Here is a 27,225-nt window from a genome sequence, read left to right as displayed (position 1 = left end):
TAGATTTTGATTTTTTTTCCAGTGTATCGCGTCGATACCTTAGTGTCAGATTAACTGGACTTCACTGGAAAAAACGATCTAGAAATAAGTAAAGATTTCCTAAATTAAGCGTATTTAACCTGGATTTGAGTAGGTAAATTAGATAATTTGCCAATGGAATGATTGTTTTTACTCTTAAAGTAAGATAGTTAGATAATATGCACATTAAATAAGACAATTCAATTATGTTTTCTTATTTTAAATCTAAATAGTCTTGTTCCATTGGCAAAATGTCTCTTTCATCTTCTCAATTTAAGAACAAATGCACTTATTTTAAGAAAAAATGACTTATCTAGATTTTGATTTTTTCCAGTGTTGCTTTTCTGTCTCAGCATGAAAAATATCCAAAATATTCTATAGTGATTTCTATAGTGCCAATATATGTGTATGTTCGACAGTTTTTTCCTGTTAATAGGAACACAGTATTTACAACAAACCAAGCTGTTATAATCACCCTAATCAAGCAGCAGAAGTTTAGTTCTTCTAATATTATTCTCCGTGTCTTTTGTTTCTGTTTTGTTTTGTTTTTTCTGGATTTGTAATCCAGTTTCAGTCATATGAAGAGTTTACTTTCATTTTAACCTCTTCAATATTCACAAATCAATTCAATGGTTGGATCCCTAATCATGGAGTCTTGCTCCATGGAATGACGGAGGTCTTGGCAGATGGTATATTGCCTTAATTTCAGCTCAGAGTGTTTAAAAGCCTCTTTGGATTCTCTTTGATTATGGTGAAGGTGAGGTCCCTATGTTACAGCTCATCAACAAACGTTCCTTTCTCTTTTTCCCCGGAGGAACTCCATTTATTTCTTCTTGTAATCAGGGCGGAATTTCTTCCACTTAATGTTCTGCAAACACAAACATAAAAAAAAAAAAAAATCATGATTTTTCCTTCAAGAATATTAGCAACACATTTAGCTCTTTTCATTCTTACATTTTTTCCCCAGGAGCTTTTGGGCTTCTTGTTCTTCATGTCTTCCACCGACTCGTACGTGTTGCTGTGGCTGGTGGTGTCGCCTGGAATCTGCTCATAGGTGTCATCTGTCATCATCTTCGGCCCCTGAGAAACCTCAGCGTACATGTTGTCTCCCTGCTGGCCTGGAGCTCCTACAATGGGGTCAGAGGACTGGTACAGAGGGTTGGATCTAAGCTGATCCTGGCTGTCATTCTCTGAGTCCGACCTGGAGCTCTGATGTGATGTAGCTTGAGAGGGAGAGTGGAGGGAGTATGTTTGGCAGGTGACCTTCTTTGGTGGGAGGGACGTAGTGATGGAGAGGCTTTTAAAGTGAGTGGAGTGCTTGTCTACCTCTTCTTCTTCCTCCTCCTCCTCCTCTCCCTCATCGTCATAGTTGCCAAGATATGGCAGGGATTGGCTCCTGCTTTCTACCTGATTCAGCTCAGCACAGGAGACATCTGCTTTGTGAAAATGATCTGAATCCTTTGAGTCTGTTGGGAGCAACGCGTCTCTGTTAGAGGTTGGTTTGGCCTTTCCGCTGATTCTCTGCACTCTGTTGGGGGTGTTCTGGACTTCCACTGGATGGACCGTCGTGTCTGGTAGAGATCCACTAAGAGAAAAACCCAATGGCATTCCTCTTTTCGGTACCGGGGGAAGCGCCTGAAAATAAAAGAGGAAAAAACTATTTTATTTAATTCTAATCGATACATTTTTTCATCCATTCGGTGAATTCTAAACTACCATTAAACATCCATGAAGAGACCATTCAAACACTTTATTTTCCCCAGAAGTGAGCAATTAAAACATAAAACAAACAGCAGAACATAGACATGGAACCAAGTAAATATGTTCTGTCTTTAAACTCCCACACAGTTTTTGTAAACGAATGGGTCAGGAAACTGGAAACTGGTCAGAGTGGATCTCTATGACAGATATTTTGTCACCGATTCTGTTCTGACTTTGATGGACAGAATTCCGTAGCACAGCCACATGGAGCAGCATGTCAGGTTTAAGGAGGTGTCGGACACACGCTGTTTCCCTTTGTCCTTGGAAGGGGAAGTCAGAGAGATGTGATCTTCCTTGTGTTCCACTTTATGACTTGTGGACGCTCATGTTCTTCAATGTTCCTATATGGCCAATAAAACCAAAGCAGTGGTGATGCGAGTAACAGCCAAACAATATTCATTTAGCTCTGACCTTCTGACTTGTAAATATGACATTCAGACCCTATCTAGTTGAAATTTTCAACTCAGTCGTCAGAAATCCCGACTTCTTGGAGAGAGGCAGCATGAATCTCCATCTCTGTAAAGGATGTTGTCCTTGATTTCTATCTAAGACCCCGTCCACACGAAGTCAAAACGAACACGAAACGCTGATATTTTCCAAAACGTTTGCCGTAAAGACGGAGACGTAAAATAAATGTGACCGTCCACACGAATGCATGAAAACGCTGCAAAATGTATGCCAGGCCTGTAAGTGGCGCTGTGGTGCCAAAGCAAAAATAAGCGACGAAATGTTGGGCATGCGCACTAATATTTATACATGGTTGCCCTGCGGGTCCATTTTCGTGGTTAAGTCAAATTCAGGTGCTGAACTATGTGGTCGATATTGCTCTGTTCTTCCTGGAGATATTCCAGAAGAAGAAGATTCTGTTGTAAGCCCGACAGCAGGGTGAGTAGCATTAGCAGCAACGGCGCCATTGTTGTTGTGATACTGGTCGCGCATGCGTGTTTAGAGGCGACGCTATGACGCATGCGTGTAAAAAAAAAAAAATGCGGTTAGAGCGTAAAGATGGAAACGCGAAAACGGCCGAAAACGGCGTTTCGAAATCTTCCCACTCTGAAGGCTGAATAAAAAAAAGATCTTTTACAGACCCCCAAAACGCCGGCTTCGTGTGGATGAGAGGCTGGTTTGGTGAAAAATTTGTGCGTTTAGGCCAGGGTTCGTCTTCGTGTGGACGGGGCCTAAATATGTTAAAACTGGAATGAGGATCAGCAACACCTCCTCTGCTGCCATTGGTCTCATGGGAACATCGATCACCACCTTTAGTCTGGGTACCTACCTTGGGTTTAGAGGGAATTGTTTGTCTATCTCATGGTGTTGAGGGAGATGACCAAAGCACGGTGTTGAAGCATCTGCAGTGGTCAGATTGGGTGAAAGACGAGCCAAATGGTTTTAGGTTAGTAGTTGATCCCTTAACGCTCCTGTAATTATCTCCTTGCTCTTTCTATTCAAAAGGTTACTGAGATTCCAGCCCCTCCCCATGTTCCCAGTAACTCATTTTTGCACATCAAGCACATGCTGGTAAAGTTCAAAGGTGAAAAAGCAGAAATCAACTAAAATCTGTTTCTTTTTCATCTTATTCCAAATGAAAAGTCTTGACAAATGTAGACCAGTTCAGTGTCACAGTCCTGGTCTTTGAACTGCCCTGGTGAGGTCTGGGATGGAAGAAGACCACCCATCAGGCTGTTGTTATTTAGCTTTAGAATCTAATCAACTTTTGGGTGAGTGTTGGCCTAGTGGTTAGAGCGGTGCACTGTGCTTGGAGAAGGGTGTAAGTACCCGGTTCGATCCCAACAGACTGCCACTCTGGGTTACTGAGCAAGACCCTTAACCCCACACTGCTCTCTGGGCTCCACACAATGACAACCCACTGCTCCCAACAGGGTTGGGTCAAATGCAGAGAATGCAGAGAATTTCCCCATTGTGGAACAATAAAGGGATTTTACAATATTACATATATCATATTTTTATTTACAATGCAAACTAAATTTCGTTGCTTTGTATTGGTGAGAGTGTAATGTCTAGTCTATTCTATAAAATGGCGCAATCTGCTTTTTTACTTTTTATTACAAAAATATGTTAAACCAGTCTCCAAATCTGTAGACATAGCTGAGGAGTCAATGCAATCAGATGGATGTTCTTAGAAAGATTCCCTTTTTTCTGTCTGTATGATCTGATTAAATTGTCTCCATAAAATGCCTTTGTGTTATGAATGGCCTCAATTCTTAAGATCACTGCATTAGCTTTGGTTTTTTTGGGTTTATAACAGGTTTATTTCCTGTAGGAACTCACCTGAATTCAACACCAGCAGCTCAAATATTCAATATTCAAAAAAATTTATTCTCTAAAAATTTTGTATATTTATTCACAATTTTAAAGAACTAGAAAGATACTCTCTGAGCTCTCTTGTAAATTCAAACTCATGTAAATGAGTAGCAATAAATACATCTGTTTTAAATGGACTGTTAATATTTGATTTAATACAGGGGAGAAAATTTGAATAGCATTTCCTGTTTGAGGAGGAACAACGAGGATGCCTTATTACCACTTTTCCGATGTTTGTTCAGTCAGCTAAGCTCGTTCAATGTGTTTTTACTATTATCTTAGTGATTCATTGTCTTTATGTTATCTTTTGGAATTTATCTGATTATCTGAGTTAGACTAATCCAGACCATGTTCTTATCAGGTAAACGGGGACCAGGCGGAGCTAGTGATTAGCTTTACAGCTTTGAATACATTAAGTTAAGCTTCTGTCTCCATCTGACCTGGGAAAGGGACGTTGCGTCCACTGACACGGTTCCTGTCAGCTTCCTGTTTCTGGACTTTGGAGGCAGTGAAGGTAACAGTGCTGCAGAAGGCTCATTCCGATGCTGCTGAAAGCGGTGTTTCTTCTCGGGTTCGACCTGGTCCCACAGGGTCCGCAGAGCTTGAACACTGACCCCTAAACTCTTCTTGGCATTGACCACGTCGTACAGATCCTCATCATCGTCCTGAAAAAGAGCGCATCTGTTTCTTTGATCTCCTTTATCTGGCCGTTCATCGTCATGGATAAACTTTATCACAAACATTTTTCTCATCAAATTAAGCTTTTTTTTCAATTAACTTAAACAATCTTGCTCCTAAAACACACAGAAATTCAATTCAATTCAGTTTATTTCTATAGCGCCAATTATCATCATGTCATCTTAGGTCACTATACAGGGACCATTCAACCAGATCATTCAGTCAAATAGATTCAAAGTTTTTTATCTAAGGAAAATCAGCTGATTGCATCGACTCATTGACTCTTTACTCACACCAAGCATGCTTGTAGCAACAGAAGAGAGGAAAATTCTCATTGAACAAGAAAAAAACTCCAGCAGAACCAGAACCAGGCTCACTGTGAAAGCAGACATAGAAGAAGAGGCAGAGATAAAAAAGGAAACTGTCAACCAGCTCCACAGGCGGCCCCGTCCAGGAAACACACAGCCAGGCAGATGAGCTCTGAGCCAGCTCCCATGTCAGAGGATGAAAGAGAGCACATCCAGTTAGTCACAGTCCAAGAAACAGGACTACACTGAAAAACAGGTCAAGCTCCGACATCTATATTAAAAGGTCTTGATGGCAGCAGTACATACAGTATATATTTCCCTCCAGGATGGTGTCACAGCCAAACAAGACACAGACCAGATGAAACTAGTATGATAAGAAAAAGCAGAGAGAGCAGAATGCTAGAGATTGAACTAACAGAGTCTGCAGAGTGGGATAATAGAGAAAGAATGAAGCAGAACAATGAAAAGGGGTTCCTATGTCCTCCAGCATCCTAAGCCTATAGCAGCATAACTATAGAGGATAACCTGAGCCACTCTAACTATAAGCTTTATCAAAAAGGAATGTTTTAAGCCTAGCCTTAAAAGTAGACAGGGTGTCTGCCTCACGGACTAAAACTGGTAGTTGGTTCCACAGGAGAGGAGCCTGATAACTAAAAGATCTGCCTCCCAATCTACTTTTAGAAATTCTAGGAACCACTAGTAAACCTGCAGATTGAGAGCGAAGTGCTCTGTTAGGAACATAAGGAACAATCAGGTCTCTGATATCAGATGGAGCTTGGCCATTTAAGGCTTTATATGTGAGAAGGAGGATTTTAAATTCTATTCTGGATTTAACAGGAAGCCAATGAAGAGAAGCCAGGATAGGAGAGATATGATCTCTCTTTTAAATTTTCATGAGAACTCTGGCTGCAGCATTTTGGATCAACTGAAGACTTTTAACTACAGTTTGTGGACTTCCTGATAGTAAAGAATTACAATAGTCCAACCCTGAAGTAACAAATGCATGGACTAGTTTCTCAGCATCACCCCTGGACAGGATATTTCTAATTTTTGCAATACTCCACAGATGAAAGAATGAAATTCTAGAAACCTCTTTGATATGGGATTTAAATGACAGGTCCTGATCAAAAATAACACCAAGATCTTTTACTTTATTATCTGAGATCAGTTTAATCCCATCCAAATAAAGTGACTGACTAATCAGCTTCTTTTTTTACTCTGATCCAAAGACTATAATTTCTGTTTTGTCTGCATTTTTATGTCTTCAGACATGCCTGTAATCTATGTAATGAGGTTCATCTGGATTTATAGACAGATATAGCTGAGTATCATCAGCATAAAAGTGGAAATAAATATCATGCTGTCTAATAACTCTACCGCTTGGGAGCATATATTTAGTAAAGAGAATTGGTCCTAGCACTGATCCCTGTGGTACTCCACAGGTAACCTTTGAGCATGAAGAATTGTCATTAACGTTAACAAACTGAAATAGGTCAGATAGATATGATTTCAAGGAGTCTAGTGCTGTTCCTTTAATTCCTGCAAAATATTCAAGTCTTTCTAAAAGAATACTATGATCAACTGGATCAAATGCAGGACTGACATCCAACAGGACAAGCACAGATACAAGTCCATTATCTGAGGCCATGAGAATATCATTAGTGACTTTCACCAGAGCTGTTTCAGTGCTATGATGAGCTCTAAAGCCAGACTGAAACTCTTCAAAAAGTTCATTAAGGTGTAAGTGGTCGCAAACTTGTGTGGCAACTACTTTCTCAAGAATTTTAGATAAGGAAGAAAGATTGGATATAAGTCTATATATAAGTCAAGTCATCTGGGTCAAGAGTTTTTTTTCTTAAGTAATGGTTAAATTCTACCTTAAAAGTCTTTGATACATATCCCTGTAACAGGAATAGATTAACCCCATCTAAAATGGAGGAGGAGATCAAAGGTAATACGTTCTTAAAAAACCTGGTTGGAACTGGATCTAACATACAAGTTAAAGGCTTAGATGAAGACAATAGTTTTGCTAACTCTGAAAGTTCAACTGGATCAAAGCAGTCTAAACCCAGTTCAGATTCTATGGCTACCTCAGATGCTACCTCTCCTTCCAGAGACAAACCAATCACAATTAGGGGAGTAATAATGATCTAATTTTTAATAGAATCACTCTTTTTATAAAGAATCCCATAAATTCATTACTGCTTAGAGCAGGTGGGATGGACGGTTCAACAGAGCTATGGCTCTGGGTGAGTTTGGCAACTGTATTAAAAAGAAATCTAGGATTATCTCTATTCTCCTCTATTAATGAGGAGAAATATGCTACACTTGCTTTACGAAGGGTCCTCTTATACAGCAGTAAACTATTTTTCCAGACTAGGTAGGATTCCCGTAGGCATGTAGAACACCATTTTCTCTCCAGTTTCCTAGGATTTTGCTTCAGAGTGCACAGCTCTGCAATAAACCAGGGAGCCAGCTTTCTGTTTTTTAAGGTTTTTCTTGCTCATAGGGGCAGCATTGTCTAAGGCAGTATGCAGAGAACTAGCAACCCCATCAACAAAATCATCAACCTGTGAAGGGGAATAAACTAAACTGTTGCCCTGTGCAGCACTGCTCAGCGACACAGAGGAGGGAGAAAGTGAAACGGTTTCTTTAAAATTTATAACTGCATTATCTGATAATGATCTGCGAATGTGAAAAAAATTGGTTCATCTTCATCCAAAGTATGAAGATTAGAATAAATGGGACTATTCACATTTTGAACAAAGCCAATAGCATCTAAGACAGCATTCAAGGCTGCACTTAAGCGTTTACCTTCAATGTCAGCATGGATGTTAAAATCCCCCACTATGATGACCCTGTCAGTATTTATCAACAACTTTATAAGACTTTAAATTCTCACTTTAGAAAATGTTCATGCAGCAAAAGGCAGTAGCTTCCTAATTTATCCTGCATGGATGCAACCATGATGCAGCTGGTCTTAAGAAATAACTAGAAAGATGGCAGAGTCCTATGAAATTGCTGATCTATTGCAATCTGAAGGACCCAAACCATAACACACACGCCTAACACAAGGCTGACATTTTCCATGTGTAAAAACTAAACTGGTTCATTTTTCTACAAAAATAAAAAATAAATCAGAGTGAAGTAGTATATATTTTAATAAACTGGTCCGATGTAGGAACCAGACAAGTTATTCAGCGAAATGCTTCAGACAAAAGATTGACCTGCATCTCTTGTTCACTGAATGACAGAAAGCCTGGCTGTTCAAAAAAAATTAAACCAGAGTAATTATGAATGACTAAACTCTATTCGGGTGCCAAGGTCAGTTCTGTCAGTCAGAGATAAATTATGCATCGTCTTTAAAGGTTCATTAGGCTAAATTCATGCAACGCTTTGGATCCTATTTGGTACATATGTGTTACATTAATATGCTTTAAAACCAGCATGAGATACTAAACATTCAATCAAACATCTAAAGATATAATCCTACTTTCTGTGAAAATATGTCTTTGACTATAAAAATAAATTTATCAAAGTGACAAAGTAAATGTTGTTAGCTTTTGTAAAACTGGATGGTTTGAAATTATACTGGATGGTTTGAAATTATAACACCAATGATTTTTCTTTATATTAAGCCATAAGCTTGTTAAAACTTCAAATATTTGCAAAGAAGATCTTGATGCATAGACTAACATCATATATATTTACTTTGTTACTTTGTTGCTAATGTGGCTCCGAATTCCCTTTTCTGTTTTAAGATTATTTATTTAACTCTCTGGCTAACCAATAATTGCACATTTGTAATTTAAATAATCAAATATAAAACAAAAGATTCAACATTTTGCCTTTACGTAAGTAATTTAATTTTAACAAGGAATGAAAACCCCCTTAATAACATGGCTCCTAGCCGGTTTAATTCAGCTTATATTTTCCAGAAAGTTTGATGTCCTACCTGGCAGCAGCTGGAGGTGAGGTACTCTCCAAACGGCTGGATGGGGCTGACCTTGTAATGCTCTATCAGCTCAGTCAGACTGCCAAACAGCTGACAGTCCCCAGATATCACAAACTGGCCGTCTGGATTTTGGGAAATTACAAAATGGCGACACCTGTCATGGCCTCTGGGTGGGAGGACAATCATTAAATCAGAGAGACGGGAGAGAAACATTCCAACAAAGACTTAGAGACTATGTTCCTCACTTGTAGGACAGGATGTAGCCGATGGCTTTATCACTGAGGCGGATGAGAAAGCAGCCCAGAGCTTTATCTCTCAGTACATCTTCTGCTTCCCTACAGGACAGTGGGAAAGAAGCACTTAACCAGACCTGCAGGCAAATTAGATTCAAAAATATCCCAGCCACGTCATGGAGGCACGGCTCACTGATAACGCTCATTCACACTTCAGTCACTCTCAGGGAGTAAACATGTTCTGGCAGCTGGCATACAGGTCTCCTTCCTCCCTGTTGGACTGAACATGTTGAAGAGAAACTACCAAAAGAACAGGGCCTTATTCTGAGGAACAATTGTAAAAGCTTTGGCATCAGAAGCAGTGAATAAGAAGTCCGTCTGTAATGCTTACAGCTTCTGCTAAAGAGAAAGTAGCAACCAGGTGCTGCAAAGCTTTACTCATAAGTGAGTTTATTCAGCTTGTAGCAGGCAGGAGGGTTTTACCACAGCACCAGGAAAGAAAGACAGTGATCTCAGAGATGAAACTGTTCCTGTTCATCATTCTAAGCCCATTCCCACTTTTACCTGAAGTCCATTAGAGTCAGAGTTGATCTGAAGCTTCTAGTCACCTTCCCGAGTACAGCAGGTGATCTAAAACATATTTGGCTAAAAGATTCCAGGAACTGAGATTGCCTAGTCCAAGTCCAGATCTTCATTAAAATGCTGTTGACATGGGTGAGGGGCCTCCAGGGGCCAGTGGTCCCGTAGAACTGGTCCTGGCCCCTGTTCTGGTTTGTCTACTGAAAATAATCAATCTGAATCAGTTTTGTATGGTGATGTGACCTGGCACGCAAACTGTAATTATATTTGTTTTCCTTTGAAGTGGATGTTTCATGGTCTTGGCACTGATGACTTGCTGGATTAATCATTTCATTAACCTGCCTAACTCTGCCCATTTTCTAATTACTGTTCATCTGATCCACCTGATCCTGCTTGTATTTAACCAGCTCTCCAACCAGTCGTCAGTGCCAGATTATTCTACAGCCAGTGGTGAGAGTGTTCCAGCATTACCTTAGTTTTTCAGATTACCTGATTCTGACCTGTTCTGCCTTTCAGCCACTGAGCCTGTCTGTTTCCGTCCGATCTGTTTGAGTAACCTGTCAATGGACTCCTCATGGATTATGACTGTTTGCTGAACTAGGAACTGCTTCCTGTCATGCCCTGGATGATTTGGAACCTCTTCGGACCCTTGATCTCCTGTTTCTGAATCTTGAATACATTCTTGATACTGGCTTTGGCTTCGCCCTCTGGATTATCCTGCCTTCCTTCAGATCTGATCTCCTTCTTGTTCTTCGTGTTCTGGGACTACACCACCTTGCACTCTCTGGGCGTTGCCGGACGCGTCTTGATGTCAGCTGACCGGCTGGATCCTCTGGCTACAGACTGAACTTAAAAACCAGGTTAGTGACTCACACATCCATAATTATCCTCCATCAGATTTACGTGGTCACTAACCTGTGTTTTCTTTCTGCAGAGATCCCTGCCTTGGACGCCTTAGATCTGCTCCTGCAGATCTGAAGTTTTCAAATAACCCCTGTTTGAATCTGTCTACCTTAAATACTTGGTCCCCTGTTCTAAGTCGTGACAGGATAAACATTGATCATTATCATCTGACTTTATCTCCCTTAGAAACAGAGGTGATACACTTTTAACTCCTGCTGTACTAAGATGTGATCATAGTTTTCATCTGCAGCTTTTCTTATGATGTCCATCTTTAATTTTTGTGAATTTCACTTTAGAATCTTTTTGTTTTATATTTCACCATTTTATTTATATCTATAAATTCATGATTCATGTCATATCTATGAATAAAATGCTCAAAGATTCTCCTTAAATCCTCAATGTTCCATAAATAGAAGAACCTACAGCCTGCTTGTTAAATGAGTCATTTATAAGGTCAATAGTTAACTTTAACATATCTGCTGATATGAATTACGGAAAAGAAAGCGGTTACCATGTGACTGAAACTGTCAGACTTATGGTACAAATAACTTTAACCCTTTACAACAGCAAACGTTTCACCACCAAATTGTCTCAGAAACTTTAAAAACCAGTTTAAACATTTATTAATCTAGTGTTCCTGTGTTCCTCCTTCCTAGCGGCTCACCAGCAGAGCTTTTCTGTGTTGCTTACTTTCTTGCAGCGAGGCCCTGGAACCAGTTGGGGAAGTTTCCATTTTGCAGGATGAGCTGCGCCTGAGTGTCGCGGAACCACCTCAGCACCAGCTCCTTCAGGCCTCCGTCTGCCTCCAGCATCTGCAGGTCGACCGTAGACTTCTTCGCCATTCTCAACGGCGTGTCAGGAGCTGAGTGAGCAGAGGTGCTGCAACATGCTCATCTGCAGGGACATATGAGTCTGCATGGGAGGCTGATTTGACTGTTTCAGTTGGACGTCACTCCCACATGAATGGTGGTATTGTTTCAGCTTATCTGCTGACTGCTTTCTCCCATCATGGTGCCAGCTTCATTTTAATCTCCCAGTTCCTAGTTCCAGATTGATCTTTAATTGGCTACAAACATTCTGAAATCTTTGTTGTGACCATTTTGTTTCATAAGCAAAGAAAAACACCTAACATATGAGCTGATGAAGATTCTCAGTCATCCAGGTCATAGTCATTCCATGAAAGTTTTTTTTTTTGAAACAATCCACTGGACTTGGCTTCCAAGGTTTGAAGACGTTTCGCTTCCCCTCCAGGAAGCTTTCTCAATTCAAACCTAACATTTGACCTTTCTAACTCAGGAGGTGCTTTTCATTAGCTGGTTTGCTGGACCTCAGATTTAGTGAGAATGTTCTCACATTCTGCAGAGATTGTGTCTTTAGATCTTCCAAACATGCTAAGCCAGAGGTCAAGGATTAGCGGACCGCGTTCCGGATCTGGACCCACCTGCTCGCCAATCCGGACCCAACCTGATTTAAAACAGTGTCTAACTTAACTTGCGCCGCTCCTCCTCTTAATACGGTAAAGCCCTCCAAAGTGTCTGGCACCAGGCTACACATGAACCAAAGTAGCCAATGAGTCTGGGTTGCTGCTTCTGCTACTTTTAGACACAGCAGGCAAACCTGTGGCAAGCCGGGCGATGGGAAAGAAGGAGAAGACGATGAGAAAAAGAGAGCAGAGAAAGTGTGGACTGCTGGAAGAACTGCAGTGAACTGGTGACAGAAAAGTGAAATGGCGTGCTCAAAGGTGACCCTGCACATTTAGAGGATGTTTGGCTCAACATGCTGCTGTGAAGCAGGATTCTCCACCATAAACAGAATAAAAAATAAACATGGATCCAGGCTCAAAATGAGCACCTTGATATGTGCTTGAGAATGGCTTAGTCTGCATCCAAACCCAGGTTTAAAGCCTTGCAGGGCAGCATAAAGCCCACTGCTCTCATTAAGATAGAAAAAATAAATAAATGATGGATTTCACTTAGTCGGCATTTTATTCAAATCTTTGCAAAGAGAGAAGAGTTCCCCAAACAGCCCTAATGGCCCATTCAGCCCTGTTCTGCCTGAGCAGCGTTCGTTCCCCCTTACTTACAACAATGGAAAAGTAGACAGAGTCAAAACAAATTACAGACACTTTGGTTAAACAGTAACATGTTATGAATAAACTTTGAGAAAGAATCTGGTTTGTTATGGGAAGAAGCAATGTCTGGTCTACAAACATCATCACACAGGGTATTGTGTGGTCCTGCAGGTAAAACAGACTGAGTGAAAACTTTTTTCACTGGATAAATAGCAGAACTAAATACGTGAGAGAGAGAAACCGAAATTTTCCGACCACACGGTCAATTCAGGTGTTTTATAAAATATCTGAATCAGGAAATTTTACTTTATACCAAACTGAACGATTGTTCTCTACGGAAGAGGAGTAGGGCCACTGAAAAAAAAAGTTAACTGATTTTTTTATTTTATTTCAGTTTAACATTTAACATTCTGACTTTAATCTCAGAATTCTGACTTAATTCTGACAATAAAAAAAGGCAGAATTCTGAGATTAAATTCAGAATTCTGACTTTTTTCCCATGTTAAACTGAAATAAAATTTAAAAATCAGTTAACAATTTTTTTTTTCCACTGGCCCTAATCCTCTTCCGTAGTTCTCTACTTGAAAAACACTTTAGATTTTTAAGTGGAAAAATGTTCTATTTTTTTTATTTGGAAATTGAATGTATAACATTGATGCATAAACACCTGCATTTTATTTCAGTGTTAATTTTGGTTTAAAGTAACAGACTACAATTAAAAATGTCTCCAGACCTTAACTGGTTTTTGATTTTATTTATTCCGACCCTGCTGGTTTTTAATTGGTTACCCCTGTTCTAAGCCGTCTTCTCTCTGGGAAACTTGCAGTCAGCTGCAAACTGGGGATCCAATGTAGCACTGTTGCTCAGTATATTAGCTTATTTTTGCATAAATGTTCATAGATTTAGTTTTCTTCTACCTAATGCCTTTTTCACTCTTATTTATGCACTTTCTTTAATTTAAAGATCAAAGACCTTTATTTGTTTTTCCAGAGTTGTGTTCAGGGAGTGAGAGTTTGGCTCTGCTCTCCAACCATCACAATCTTTGTTTACCTGATTTTGATACCAAGGTTTAGGACGTCCATGGACATGTTAAAGACTGAGCAGAAGTCCAGTTTCATTAAAGAGACAAAAGCCTGACTTTAAACCCAAGCAAGGAGCTTTTTTTTTTTTTTTTTTTTTTGTGGTAATTCTGATGCCAAACCTGAAGGTGCAGACCGTCCAGTTTTCCTGTATTTTTTTAATTTTTTTCTCATAATAAATTTAATATCAGAATCAAATCTCAGCTGTAAAACAACTTTCTTTAGGCTCCAGAGCAAAAAAAAATTTGTTGTTAATGTGTTGAATAGTAACAAATATGAATACCAGGAGGAATTGATCCATCTTTCCATCCATGAATCCATCCATCATCATTCTTCCATCTGTTCATCCATCTCTCTGCCTCTAAAACAGGGACGGAGCTAGATGGGTGGCCACAGGGGTGGCCAATCATTGGCCACCCCTGTGGCCACCCATACCATTTTTTCCCCTTCTAATACAGATGGTGGCAGCAGTAATACTCTCAAGTGGAATATTCAAAACATTTTAATTTTTTGTGGTTAATTATACACATCAATATATTAACATTAAAGATGATAAGTACAGAATTCAAGCAGAAACAGATTTTGTGTTTTACGGGGTAAAGAGAAAATGATGTGTCTCTGCAAGTCTTCAGTGAAATCATAGATAAATAACAATTTTAATAAAAACGTATCAAATAATCCATGTATGTAGATATTAGTGCTTGTAAATGTCAATACTATGCAGAATGTTTATTGATACATAAGGTAAGTAATGACAATCGAAAAGATTTACACCCCAGAACTCAAAACTGTAAGAATTTTATCCACTATACCTTTTATCTAGAAATTACGGGTGTTTAAATATATGCATCGGTTTGTAAGCAAAGGATGTAGGAAAGTATAGTTTGTCTTTATTTAGTTATGGACAGTACTTTGCAGGCAGATGTCCTCTGTGTTTTCTCTTTGATTATGGCATAAAATGTCTTAAAGAAGAAAATGCAAATGCAAATGGGATGATTGATTACTAATTTTATTTATGAGTCAAGTACTGCTGCCACATACTTAAAATTTCCAGAAATGCTTTTTCGTTTTCAAACTTTACATTTCAAATAGAATTTTGATATGTATTTGCTGGGGTACATTTTGAAAAATAAATCTCAAATTTTTCTTTTTAATTATGTAAAAGGATGAGCAGTGTTAAGGAATAAAATTAAAATGTAAACAGGATTACTGATTACTAATTTCATTTATGAGTCAAACAATGCATCCACATTCTTAAAATGAAAAAGCATTTCTGAAAATGCTTTTTCATTTGAAATAGGGTAACGATTTTCTTCCATATTGGATAAGGCTCGTAGGCTCGCTTTCAAAAGAAAGAGAAATATATTTTTATCGCTAATTATTTCCTTGTGTTCCTACTTATCTTCTGTAGGTTTCAGTAGGAAAATTAGTAAAAACTCTTCAATTATGTAAAATGTTTTGAGAAAAACATCCTAGATTTATAAATAGATTTCAATCCGTCAGCTGCTGCGCTGTTAACACCAGCAGCCAAACCTGATTCACAATAATCCAAATTAAGATACCCTTCGTTGTTTTGCTATTTTTTATGAAGTAAATATTTTACCCCACAAAGATTATTGATCTCTTTGATTTTTGAATCAATTCGGCGTCGAAGGAAAAGCTCTACCTTTCAAATGTAAGGTTTCCTCCTTTTATCCCTGAGAAGTGACCGCAGAGCTTCAGTTAATGGGTCAGAGGTTTGAAGCAGCTTCAGTCTTCATGTTTGCAGCAGAGCAGAGGAAACGCGGAGCACCATGATCCCATGAAGTTGTTTCTCTAAAGAAAAGGTAAAAAAGTTTATAAAAATTAACTAATCTCCCAGCTTGTGTTTGTTTGGATTCATGTTCTGCAGGAATAATGAGTGAAACTTTTCCTAATTTCAGAGCGCAGACATGGATTTATTCAAGCAGCAGAATGTGGAGGATTTCTATGACATTGGAGATGAACTGGGCAGGTATCATTATCACTTTATCTGATTTCTGCAGGAGGAAAAAGCTGCTGAGGATTGACTGTTTCAATCGATTAGAATAGATTTAACTGACAGCATGGTTTGGTTTGCTGCTGCGTCTGCAACTGGAATTAGGATTGATCAGAATCAGACATACTTTAATAATCCCGGAGGATATATATATATATATATATATATATATATATATATATATATATATATATGTGTGTGTGTATAGTGATAGTGATGTGCAAAAACAGTGCAAGGCATGAATAAATGTCAATTACAGAAACAAAATGGGATAAAATGTCCCTTAAAAAGTTTTACTTATATTAAAATAACAAAAATCTGGGATATTTTCGACATTTTAACTATTTTTCTATCCACCTATTCACACGGAAAGCCATATATAATAAATAATGTCCACATTATTCAAATTATAACACACCTGCATCCAAATATGTTCCTCACTAACAGTTTTTATTATGCAATATTCACTTTCATTCTCCCAACAATTAAATCCATTCCAGCGGGATCATGGAGAGCCATGGAGAACTGCAGGTGTCCAACAGAGCTTTGTCTCTGTCTCTTTCTGGTTTCCTATTTATCCAGCATCCTGTGTTGGAAATCAGTTACCAGCCCAGGGATTGTACCCTCCTCTTCCTCAGCCAGGCCTTTAAAATATGCATTCCATAGCCTCAATGAGACATTCAAAGGGCACCCCTGGAAAAGATGAGGTCTTAAAGGCAGCAGATGTTGCTCTAAAATCTGGACTTTTCTACATCACAGAAGCCCATACTATGATACAACCTCCCACCACCAGAGCTGGTTAAATCAAAATAAATCCTTCGTCACCAAACATCTGACGACCTGATCTTTCAGCGTTAGATGGATAAAGGTTGTCATTTAGGCTCTACCAGCTGCTAATGGTTCTGGATGCAGAAATGTTGACGATGTTCTTCTTTGTAGCAGTCTCCTCCAGGTATCCTGACTCTGTTTCCAGTTTTCCTCTTATTTCCTCTGAAGGCTTTCATTGATTTTCAATGTTATCTGGGGGCTATATTTTTTCTGCAGCTTTTTAAATCCTTCCAAACACAGCTGAGAGTGATGCAGCTTTCACTGTCGTGACGAAACAGGTTATTGCAGTAAACTTCTTTGTTTGATTAAATATGTGAAGCATTTAGATGCATGGAGGGGGGGTGGGGGGGGGGGGTTGACATAATGTACAGTAGAATATTTGAAGTGGGTTTAGAACATCTGCTGCCATCTGACCTCTGGACCAGAAAACTCAGTATTGACTCCATGTTGCTAAAGGTTCCTGTATCTTTGGACATTTCAGCTCCGCTTCATGCTCAGACAGACAGCAGCTGCATGTGTTGCTCTGTCCCTGACGAATGCCCTGCATGTCGAGCTGCTTTTTAAAGACCTCTTCTATCTTTAGCAGCAGGTTTCTGTCAGAGCGGCTGCAGATCAGTGTGTTTGGTTACTACAGTAACTCTTCAACTGGGGTAGAGGAAGCAGCCTTAGAACTGGGTTAAACAGTCACCCGTGGCTTTTTTGCATGTTTTCTTTGTGTGTTGTGTTCATGCGTTTCAGGCTGATGCCTGGCTGACTGTTTGTAGCACTAGAAAGAGAAGTGAGAAGCAATGAGACAAACAGGGAGCGTTTTTCCTGTATAGAGTGCCCCCTTCAGGCCCTTACTGCTAGTTTAGATACTTTGAGTAACAGGTGATCTAATCTTTTTGTCAGGGTCAGTTCTAGTGATACTTTAACATTCTGGAAATGTTTATATCTGTGTTCTTAAACCACATATTACTGATCATTCAGGAGGTAAAAGTCTTCTAAGATCTTGTGTCTTTCCCCAGATCTTTGCATAATTTCTGTGCTGATGGAAAAGCTTCCTAACAGCATGATGCTGCCACCACCATGTTTAACCAGGGAGATCATGTGCCACAGAGAGTTTTGCAAGCATGCTGAAAGTCTTTTATTTTTCTTTTAATCCCAGCACTTTCTTCCAGTTGTTGGCACTTTCAACTACACGGTACATATAAAAACAAGGCTGCTTCTGGCTTTTTTCTTGCCTCTAACAGATTCAAATGCAGACCCAAGAGTTCAGACAGACAAAACCGATTGATGTTTGAAGTTGGATTAAAATATGTGTTTGTAGGACAGCAGCAGAGGGATCAGTAACCTCTGAAGGGGCAGAGAAAAGTTAGTGAGGAACCTGTGCAGCAACCTGTGGATGAGGTAAAGTTGAAAAAGGGTCTGACCTCAGAATCAGGGATAGTGTAGCAGCCTGGTGACAGCAGGGTGATGTCACTGTGGAACTAAAAGGCTGTCAAAGTAAATCTTGGTTTGGCATGAGGGTTGGATCCAACTGAGCCACAATCAGAACATACAGGGATATCTTGAGGTTTACGTATCCAAGAGGTTGGCAGAAATCAGTGATCAGGAAACCAAAACTTTTTCAAAGCCATGAAAGCCAAACTGGGAGACATGATCAGAGCTTCAGGCTTGAATCGTCAGGAAAGAGGTCAAACACAGGGAGGCAGATTAAAGCCGATACATGCAGGGGCGAGACAAATGGCAGCAGAAACTAGGTCTATATCCAGAGAAGATTATCCTACATATGGAAGGCACAACAAGGAAATCCAAGAGGAAAAATTTTATCAGTCAGGCAAAGAAGAAACGCTGTAAATTAAATCACACAATGGCTTTTAATAATCAGGCACAGTTTATCAGCCAGAGAGCAATATACAAACAGACCAGAGTCATCACTCCACTTCTTTAAAGTCATTATTCACTTGGCCAATGGCTAACAGATGTACTTCATGCAGATTTTCTCACCTGAGCTGTTGGTTTCTTTAGAGTTTTCATTGCTGGCTGCTTCTCTGCTCAACGATTTCCTCATCAGTGTAGGTGCACATCCGTTTCTTGTTAGGTCTGCTGTAGGTCCAAGATCTTTCCTCTGTGAAAGATGATGGACCCTTTTAAAAGGCAGTGTGAAAGCTTGCTGAAAATGCTAGTGAAGATTCTGAGTCATCTAGCTCATAGTCATTCCAAAAAAGGAAAAATAAAAACAATCCACTCGACTTTGTTTCCAAGTTATTTCGCTTCCCATCCAGGAAGTTTTTTCAATTCAAATGTCAGGAATAGTGTTGAGTTTGAGGTTTTATACAGTAGTTTTGAAAACGTGGAACTTGGAACGTCTTCAAACTTGGAAACAAATTCCAGTGGATTGTTTTCTTGCTGAAAATGGCTGATTAAAGTCAGACTCAATCTTCCTATAACAGGAACTTAGAAACAACAAAGCAGGCCTAGTCAGGTTACATTTTTGTTAAGTTGATCTTACTCAGTGTTTTTGATTGAGTAGAAATGTTGAGTTGTCTTGTTTTTATTTAATAGAAAAGCTGCACCTGATCATCACACCATTCCTACAGTACCTTAATGGTTTGGCTTCAGTCCTCCCATGTCTGCGTTTCAGTGGGCAGTTTGCCATCGTGAAGCAATGCAGAGAGAGAAGCTCCGGGCTGGAGTATGCTGCCAAGTTCATCAAGAAGCGGCAGAGCATGGCGAGCTCCCGAGGGGTCCGGAGGGAGGAGATCGAGCGGGAGGTGACCATCCTGCAGCAGATCCAGCACCCAAACATCGTCACTCTGCACGACGTCTACGAGAACCGAACCGATGTGGTGCTCATGCTGGAGCTGTGAGTGACACCAAACCATCACTGCTTAAAAAGTTCAGTCTAGGCAACTGAGAAATTACTAAGAAATTGAAGATTTCCTACAACGGTGTGTACTACTCCCTTCAGAGGACAGCACAAACAGGCTCTAACCAGAGTAGAAAAAGAAGTGGGAGGCCGCGTTGCACAACTGAGCAAGAAGTTAAGTACATTAGAGTCTCTAGTTTGAGAAACAGACGCCTCACAGGTCCCATACTGGCATCTTTATTAAATAGTACCCGCAGTAGCCTGTTTGTGCTGTCCTCTGAAGGGAGTAGTACACACCTTTGTAGGAAATCTTCAATTTCTTAGCAATTTCTCGTATGGAATAGCCTTCATTTCTAAGAACAAGAATAGACTGTCGAGTTTCAGATGAAAGTTCTCTTTTTCTGGCCATTTTGAGCGTTTAATTGACCCCACAAATGTGATGCTTCAGAAACTCAATCTGCTCAAAAGAGGGTACGTTTTTTACCTTCTGTAACGAGCTAAACTGTTTTCAGATGTGTGAACATGATTGCACAAGGGTTTTCTAATCATCAATTAGCCTTCTGAGCCAATCAGCAAACACATTGTACCATTAGAATACTGGAGTGATAGTTGCTGGAAATGGGCCTCTATACACCTATGTAGATATTGCACCAAAAACCATTTTGCAGCTAGCAATGTACCACATTAGCAATGTATAGAGTGTATTTCTTTAAAGTTAAGATTAGTTTAAAGTTACCTTCATTGAAAAGTGGTTTTCCTTCAAAAATAAGGACATTTCAATGTGACCCTAAACTTTTGAATGGTAGTGTAAGTTCATTGAAAAATTTGGAGAGAAAGAAATGCTGAGAACAGGACTTCTCTAAAGGCGCCACCAGAGGGCGGAGTTTAGCCACAAATTAGGTTTTTCAGTTAGCTGTTCTGATGAAGAGATGAGAGGTTGAACAGTTTATTTCTTTGCTTTGAGCAACATGTGCTGTAGGTCCGCAGCAGCTGAGCTCAAGTTCTGCAGAATGACCCATTCTGGTAAGATGTGTTTGTGTTTCAGGGTCTCTGGCGGTGAGCTCTTTGACTTCCTGGCCCAGAAAGAGTCTCTAAGCGAGGAGGAAGCCACCCAGTTCATCAAGCAGATCCTGGAAGGAGTGAATTACCTCCACACCAGGAAGATCGCCCACTTTGACTTGAAGGTTTGCCTCGACTTGACCCGTTTCCTCCTGTTCCTTCCAGACGCAGGAGGTATGGTCACACTGAAGGGTCATGCTTTGACCTCAGGACCTGCTGTCCTGTCTCAGCTCGTCATTATGATTCAGCGTTTTCTCCGCAGACACAATACATTAGGAACAAACACTGGTTTTAGACAACATGAAGTTCTCCCACTGAGGGAGAAACAAAGGATTTTTCTATTCTAAGAAACAACAGAGAAAATATAACATATTTAGAGAGCTTGAAATGTACTGATCCAAAAACCAAGACTAAAGTGAAAATCTAAAACTGATTAAAATCCAACAAACTGTAAAATCAGACTTAACCTCATTTCTATTTAAACAGATGGTTGTTTCTACTTACCACAATCATTAAAAACTGACTCTTTGTTCAACTCAATTTTTCCCATTTCTCTCTTTTTTAATAAAACATTCATTACTTTCAGAACATTTAGCCTGTGACATAGAATCACAGATGATGATGATGATGATGATGGTCTATCAAAGGACTTTTATTCTATAAATGTTTTCATCAAACTGGCAATAATATAGAAATATATAGAATATATATATATAGAAATAATACAGAAAAGACAGTTTATTTTGCTTAAGAAAACATAATTCCTCCATTAATTCCATCATTCTTTAATTTAAACATACTTTGGTGATCCCAAGGAAAATAAATAAAATAAAAAATAGGATTAAAAGTCATCATGAGACTTCATCCATGGATGGATGGATGGATGGATGGATGATGGATGGTTGATGGATGGATGGATGGTTGATGGATGGATGGATGGATGGAAGAAAGAAAGAAAGAAAGAAAGAAAGAGAAAGAAAGAAAGAAAGAAAGAAAGAAAGAAAGAAAGAAAGAAAGAAAGAAAGAAAGAAAGAAAGAAAGAAAGAAAGAAAGAAAGAAAGAAAGAAAGAAAGAAAGGATGGATGGGTGGGTGGATGAAAGGAAGGAAGGAAGGAAGGAAGGAAGGAAGGAAGGAAGGAAGGAAGGAAGGAAGGAAGGAAGGAAGGAAGGAAGGAAGGAAGGAAGGAAGGAAGGAAGGAAGGAAGGAAGGAAGGAAGGAAGGAAGGAAGGAAGGATGGATGGATGGATAACCTTTCCTTGATCAGGAAGAGGATTTCCAGAATAGTTCCAGTTTATTAACCTTTAGAACCTCTTCAAGGCTTCTCTGGTGAGTTGGAAGTCTTGGATTATTTTGTTTTTTAGTGAACAATGAATGAGAAATCTTCGGACCGTGCGACTCTATTCTGGAATATCCTTCCTGTCTCTGCAGCCTGAGAACATCATGCTTCTGGAGAAGAACGTGGCGCTGCCCAGGATCAAACTCATCGATTTTGGCCTTGCCCACACCATCGAAGCCGGAGTGGAGTTCAAGAACATCTTTGGAACGCCGGAGTTTGTAGGTGAGAAGTTTATTTATTTATTTTTCTCCCGGATTGTGTGCAGAATAGAGAAGAATCAATGAAGAGTAGATTCCTGTCAGACTCAGAGGTCCAACTTAAAGCCGTTCCTGAGCTCAGGAGGAAAGTCCTCAGACTCTGTCCGGCTCTCTGTTTGATTACTGAATCTCTTCCAGCCTGGTTAATGACAGCTCTGCCTCTACTGGTCATTAACCAGGCTGTGTTACACCAAATTGAATTTATTTTCCTCTTTTTAGCTTCATTTTGAGTTTCCCTACCTTTTTAAGTTTATGCAATTTTTTACCCTTCAACACCAATGATTTATTTAGATAACATTTGTTTAGCTGTTTCAGATTTTGGTTTTGCTTTTTTTAATTTTTCTGCTCATTTACTACATCTACAGCATTGTCTGCAGTTTACTTGGTCAATTTCTTCTTATTGCATTCAAATCGCATTTTTACAGGAAATGCAAATTCTTCTAGTTTCGCTTTTTAATTTGACAAACAAGTGGAAGGAACTCCTAAATATACCAGCTGTAGAAAAAAACCCCAACCTCTTCTGATTATCACAGCTGCAATGACGGAGTTAAAGAAGCAGAACATCGGGTCAGAACGATCTCTGCACATTTAGAAAGAAGACAAAAGGACAAATGTGTTTACTTTTAAACTTCTCATGAGAGGGATACCTGAGAACTTTAGACTTAAATTAAATTTAATTCAGTTTATTTCTATGGCAGTGATCCAACATGTTGTCTTAATGCAATTTACAGAGATAATTCAATCAGAGCCTTCAGTGAGATTGGTTGGAAAGATTTCTATCTAAGGAAAACCAGCTGATTGCATCAAATCATTGTTTCCTTAGCTCGACTAAAAGGTTTGCTTTCACGCATCACGGACTCCTAAGCAATCATTCAAACCAAGCATGGATGAAACAACAGTGGAAAGGAAAAACTCACTTTCAACAAGAAGAAACCTCCAGTAGAACCAGGCTCAGTGTGAGCTACTTTCTGCTGAGGCCGACTGGCTCCATGAGTAGCTCCTCTAGCAAAGACAGAGTTAAACAGATGAGCCCCAAACTGTTTTTTTTTTTTTGTCAAAAATGATGAAACAGAGCACCTACATTTAGTCAAGGTAAAAGCTGAACCCATTGCTTAGAGAAACAGGACTAAGCACTGAAAAGACCCAACTCTATTATCTATGCTGGTAATTGACGGCAGGAACCAGGCTTGGACTGGTGACGATTTTCGGCCCCCCCCCCCCCCCCCCCCCCCCCCCCCCCCCCCCAAAAAAATAAAAAAATAAAAAATAGAAGCACAGTCAAACATGTGTGTGCTGCCTCTTTGATTGAAAACCGCACTAGGGCGCCCCCTGCTGGATAATATACTACATTATTTGTTGACGTTAAAGGAAGGTGTAGATTCAAGATGGTGGAATGCAGCACCAAGCACTTTGGGAAATGAGCTGGTTGCTATCTTTTATTTTGAAAACAACTGTTTTTTGGCACATGTAAATGGTGTGAATAATTGTATACTAGAGTTATTTATGGAAAATGCTTTATTTAACTTGCAGCAAGAGTGATTGACTTTGTAATGTTTGTATGTTACATTTTACGATTGTTAAAGTGATGGCAGTGGTCAGAGGCCACTCTTCAATAAACAAGTGAAAAGAGAAAGAAGTTTGGTTATTGGAGCGTCATTGTCTGGCTGTCTAGCCTGCTGAAAAATTGGGGAAAAACTCAGGGCGAGGACAGCACCATGTGTGTCTCAAATGAGAAACACAATACGCATACACATTGTGGATTAACCGATCTATCTTCCAGCATCACACGACAACCATAGCCAAGACTTCTATAATGCGGTTTTACTGGCTTTGGTTACTAACACTTGCAATATTCTGCAGATCAAACAAGGAAATTCTAGAAACCTCTTTGATATGGGATTTAAATGAAAATTCCTTATCAAAAACAACACCAATATCTTTTACTTTATTATCTGAGATCAGTTTAATCCCATCTAAATAAAGTGACTGACAGCTTCTTTTTCAAAGACTCTGGTCCAAAGACTATAACTTCTGTTTTGTCTGCATTTAAGAGCAGAAAGTTAAGAGTCATCCAGGTTTTTATGTCTTCAAGACATGCCTGTAATCTATGTAATGGGTTAGCTTCATCTGGATTTATAGACAGATATAGCTGGGTATCATCAGCATAACATTGGAATCTAATCCCATGCTGTCTAATAATTCTACCGATTGGGAGCATATATAAAGTAAAGAGAACTGGTCATAGCATTGATCCCTGTGGTACTCAACATGTAACCCTGGAGCATGAGGAAGATTTATTATTAAACTTAGACTTATACTAATATAAGTTTATTGTCATTTGTATACACAGAGCGTAGAGCATGAAAAAAGGTCAGAGAAACAATTCACATGCAAACTAAATACCGCCACCTAACCAAACCAGAACTACAAATGGCTTCTATACAGAGTGCATACAGTACAAAACAAAGTTTGGTTTTGCACAGCTTTCATGTCATTTCGATTCCTTAAAGTGCAGCAGTGATCAAATGTAAACAGTGTGAGAGAGAAAAAAAATATGGTGCCAAAAAAATCCTGCATTGATATGGAAGTTCAAAGCATTAAATATATATGCAAATATGCCGTTTTTTGGTTTGGCGTTATCAGTGTGATGGAGAGCCTATGACATGATTTAGAGTTTTCTCAACAGTTCAACTAAATAATAAGTCTCTGGATAAAGCAGTTCCAGCATCCAATGTGTTGTTGGTTCTTCTGCTTCAACCATCAGACTGGGAGGTAACAGGCTGCCATTAAAAGTTAGTCTGCTCCTATTTCTGTGTCTCTGCTCTTTCAGCTCCAGAGATTGTGAACTATGAGCCGCTGGGGTTGGAGGCAGACATGTGGAGCATTGGGGTGATCACATACATCCTGCAAGTGAACCACAAACATCATGAACAGAACTTGTGTAACTGCTGCCGAACCTCAGTGAGCGAACAGGACAGTAATGGTTGTTCCTTTCCAGGCTGAGTGGGGCGTCCCCGTTCCTGGGGGAAACCAAGCAGGACACGCTGAGGAACATCTCTGCTGTGAACTATGAGTTTGACGAGGAGTTCTTTGGTCACACCAGTGACCTGGCCAAGAAGTTCATCAGCCAGCTGCTGGAGAAAGATAAGAGGTAGAGTGAAGTTTGATCTCCCCACATGATGATGATCTGAGGTGCTCATTATTCCGTTTGTCTCCCAGGAAAAGATTAAGCATTCAGGATGCTCTCAGTCACCCATGGATCAAGGTAAGGAATGGTTCAATCAGGAGATTTACAGTTTTCCAGGGTTCCTGAAGCCCTTTTAGAGTTTTTTTTTGGGACTTTTTTGGACTTTTTTTTGGATAAATGACAGAACAGGCAGAGAAACTTTCTCAGATGAATATTTGGAGTCAGCGTTAGTGGCAGCTGTTCCCACTTCTCCCAAAGTCAAACAGATCTTCAGACTGACATGAACTACTTCAAGGTCCAGCAACCGGTGAACCGGTTCCAACAAGAACAACCCAACATTGATTGGTGGTCTGATGATGAGGATGCCAATTCACAACACATGTCATCTCAAGGCACTTTATAGTTCAATCAGATCATACAGTCAAATTGATTCAAGTTTTTTAAGGAAAACCAGTTGATTTCATTGACTTGAAGGCAATCCCTCACACTAAGCATGCTTGTAGCGACAGTGGAGAGGAAAAAATCCCTTTTAACAGGAAGAAACCTCCAGCAGAACCAGGCTCAGTGTGAGCGGCCATCTGCTGAGGCCGACTGGGGTTCAAGGAGACAGAAGCAGACATAGAAAAAGAAGCAGAGATACAAAAGGCAACTATATCTCCTCTCTACTTTATAATTCAGATGTTTTATTTTGAAAAATGGCCAGTCTGCTTGAGACTTCCTGAGGATCAAACTCTTTTGAGCCATGAGAAGGTTTGATATTCCAGGAGGGCATTTTTGGGTTTGGTGGTAAACATTTAACGAAATCATTCCCATTTCCAGGAGCTTGTAAACCCACTTAATGTCTGTTCTCTGAACGTTTCTGCTTTTCAACCCTTCAGTCCAATGAGCTCAGAGAGGAAAATAAAGCCACGGAGCCAAAGAGACGGGAGCGCCGCCAGCTGAAGACCAAACGTCTGAGGGAATACACCATCAAGTCCCACTCCAGCATGCCGCCCAACAACACCTACGTGAATTTTGAGCGCTTTGCTCAGGTGGTGGAGGACATCGACCAGATGGAGAGCTCGTTCTCCAGCCTGGCGGAGGCCCATGACTCTTTGCAGGAGGACATTGATGCCTTGGTCTCTATATACAATGAGAAGGAAGCCTGGTATAAGGAAGAGAGCGAGGCCGTCCGACATGAGCTCTCCCAGATCCGCTACGAGTTCAGGAAGGTAGAGGCATCTAAGAGGACCCTGCAGGACGACATGCAGACGTTCAGCTGCAGCCTCGCCGCTGTCAGCGAGCGCTTCCAGGAGAGGCAAGATCACTTCGATGCGCTGCGGCTGGAGCTAAGCAACGAGCTGCAGTGGGTACAGGAGGTGGTGGGCTCGCTTCCCGTGGACGGAGGAGGTGGAGGGTATCCCAGCTGTAGCTTCACCACCGTCTTCAACAACGATGTGAACGAAGCTCTGAAGGAGCTGCTGAACCGCTCCTGTGGAGGAGAACTGCTGTCAGGAATCAACCTGGACTTCACAGAGACCGGACAGCAGCGCTAAGAACCCAGGTCCAGACTCAGGACACACAAACTCACAAGCCGTCTTCTCACTCCATCACAGGTGTTTATTTTCCTTATCTCAAAGCAGACGGGAGGCGACGGCGGCCGGACATGGATGCTCTCGGGGACGTCGTCACACCAGACAGAGAGGTCTGGTCTGAGCATGCTTCAAACTCCAGCTGATGGTTCCTGGTTCCAGCTGAGGGTTCTAACACAGTCTTGAAACTGGAATTTGATTAATGTAGGGG

At 40.2% G+C, this 27,225-nt stretch overlaps 2 protein-coding genes across 4 annotated transcripts; one reads left to right on the top strand and one right to left on the bottom strand.

Annotated features, from left to right (window-relative positions):
- Nucleotides 1-275: 275 nt before the first annotated feature.
- On the bottom strand, nucleotides 276-11,646 carry si:ch211-112g6.4 (SH2 domain-containing protein 7). Its single transcript, XM_038306874.1, has 6 exons — nucleotides 11,448-11,646; nucleotides 9,288-9,377; nucleotides 9,043-9,208; nucleotides 4,542-4,766; nucleotides 973-1,653; nucleotides 276-886 (listed from the first exon to the last, which is right to left on the bottom strand). The coding sequence occupies exons 1-6, from the start codon at nucleotides 11,597-11,599 to the stop codon at nucleotides 842-844; spliced, it is 1,359 nt and encodes a 452-aa protein (XP_038162802.1). The 5' UTR covers nucleotides 11,600-11,646; the 3' UTR covers nucleotides 276-841.
- Nucleotides 11,647-15,543: 3,897 nt separating this feature from the next.
- Nucleotides 15,544-27,225, top strand: dapk2a (death-associated protein kinase 2a). Of its 3 annotated transcripts, none has more exons than XM_038306853.1 (10): nucleotides 15,544-15,733; nucleotides 15,830-15,900; nucleotides 19,379-19,600; nucleotides 20,649-20,787; nucleotides 22,092-22,221; nucleotides 25,087-25,162; nucleotides 25,255-25,407; nucleotides 25,476-25,521; nucleotides 26,322-26,986; nucleotides 27,066-27,225. In XM_038306853.1, the coding sequence occupies exons 2-9, from the start codon at nucleotides 15,839-15,841 to the stop codon at nucleotides 26,976-26,978; spliced, it is 1,485 nt and encodes a 494-aa protein (XP_038162781.1). In that variant the 5' UTR covers nucleotides 15,544-15,733; nucleotides 15,830-15,838; the 3' UTR covers nucleotides 26,979-26,986; nucleotides 27,066-27,225. The 3 variants fall into 3 exon arrangements, with proteins under 3 accessions (XP_038162781.1, XP_038162783.1, XP_038162780.1); XM_038306855.1 differs by having other exon boundaries at nucleotides 27,063-27,225; XM_038306852.1 differs by having other exon boundaries at nucleotides 15,545-15,733; nucleotides 26,322-27,225.

This window comes from Cyprinodon tularosa, unplaced genomic scaffold (genome assembly GCF_016077235.1).
Source record: "Cyprinodon tularosa strain WSP-4 unplaced genomic scaffold, ASM1607723v1 ctg595, whole genome shotgun sequence".
In the NCBI taxonomy this organism is placed as follows: domain Eukaryota; kingdom Metazoa; phylum Chordata; class Actinopteri; order Cyprinodontiformes; family Cyprinodontidae; genus Cyprinodon; species Cyprinodon tularosa.
This window is presented reverse-complemented; position numbering and strand designations above follow the sequence as displayed.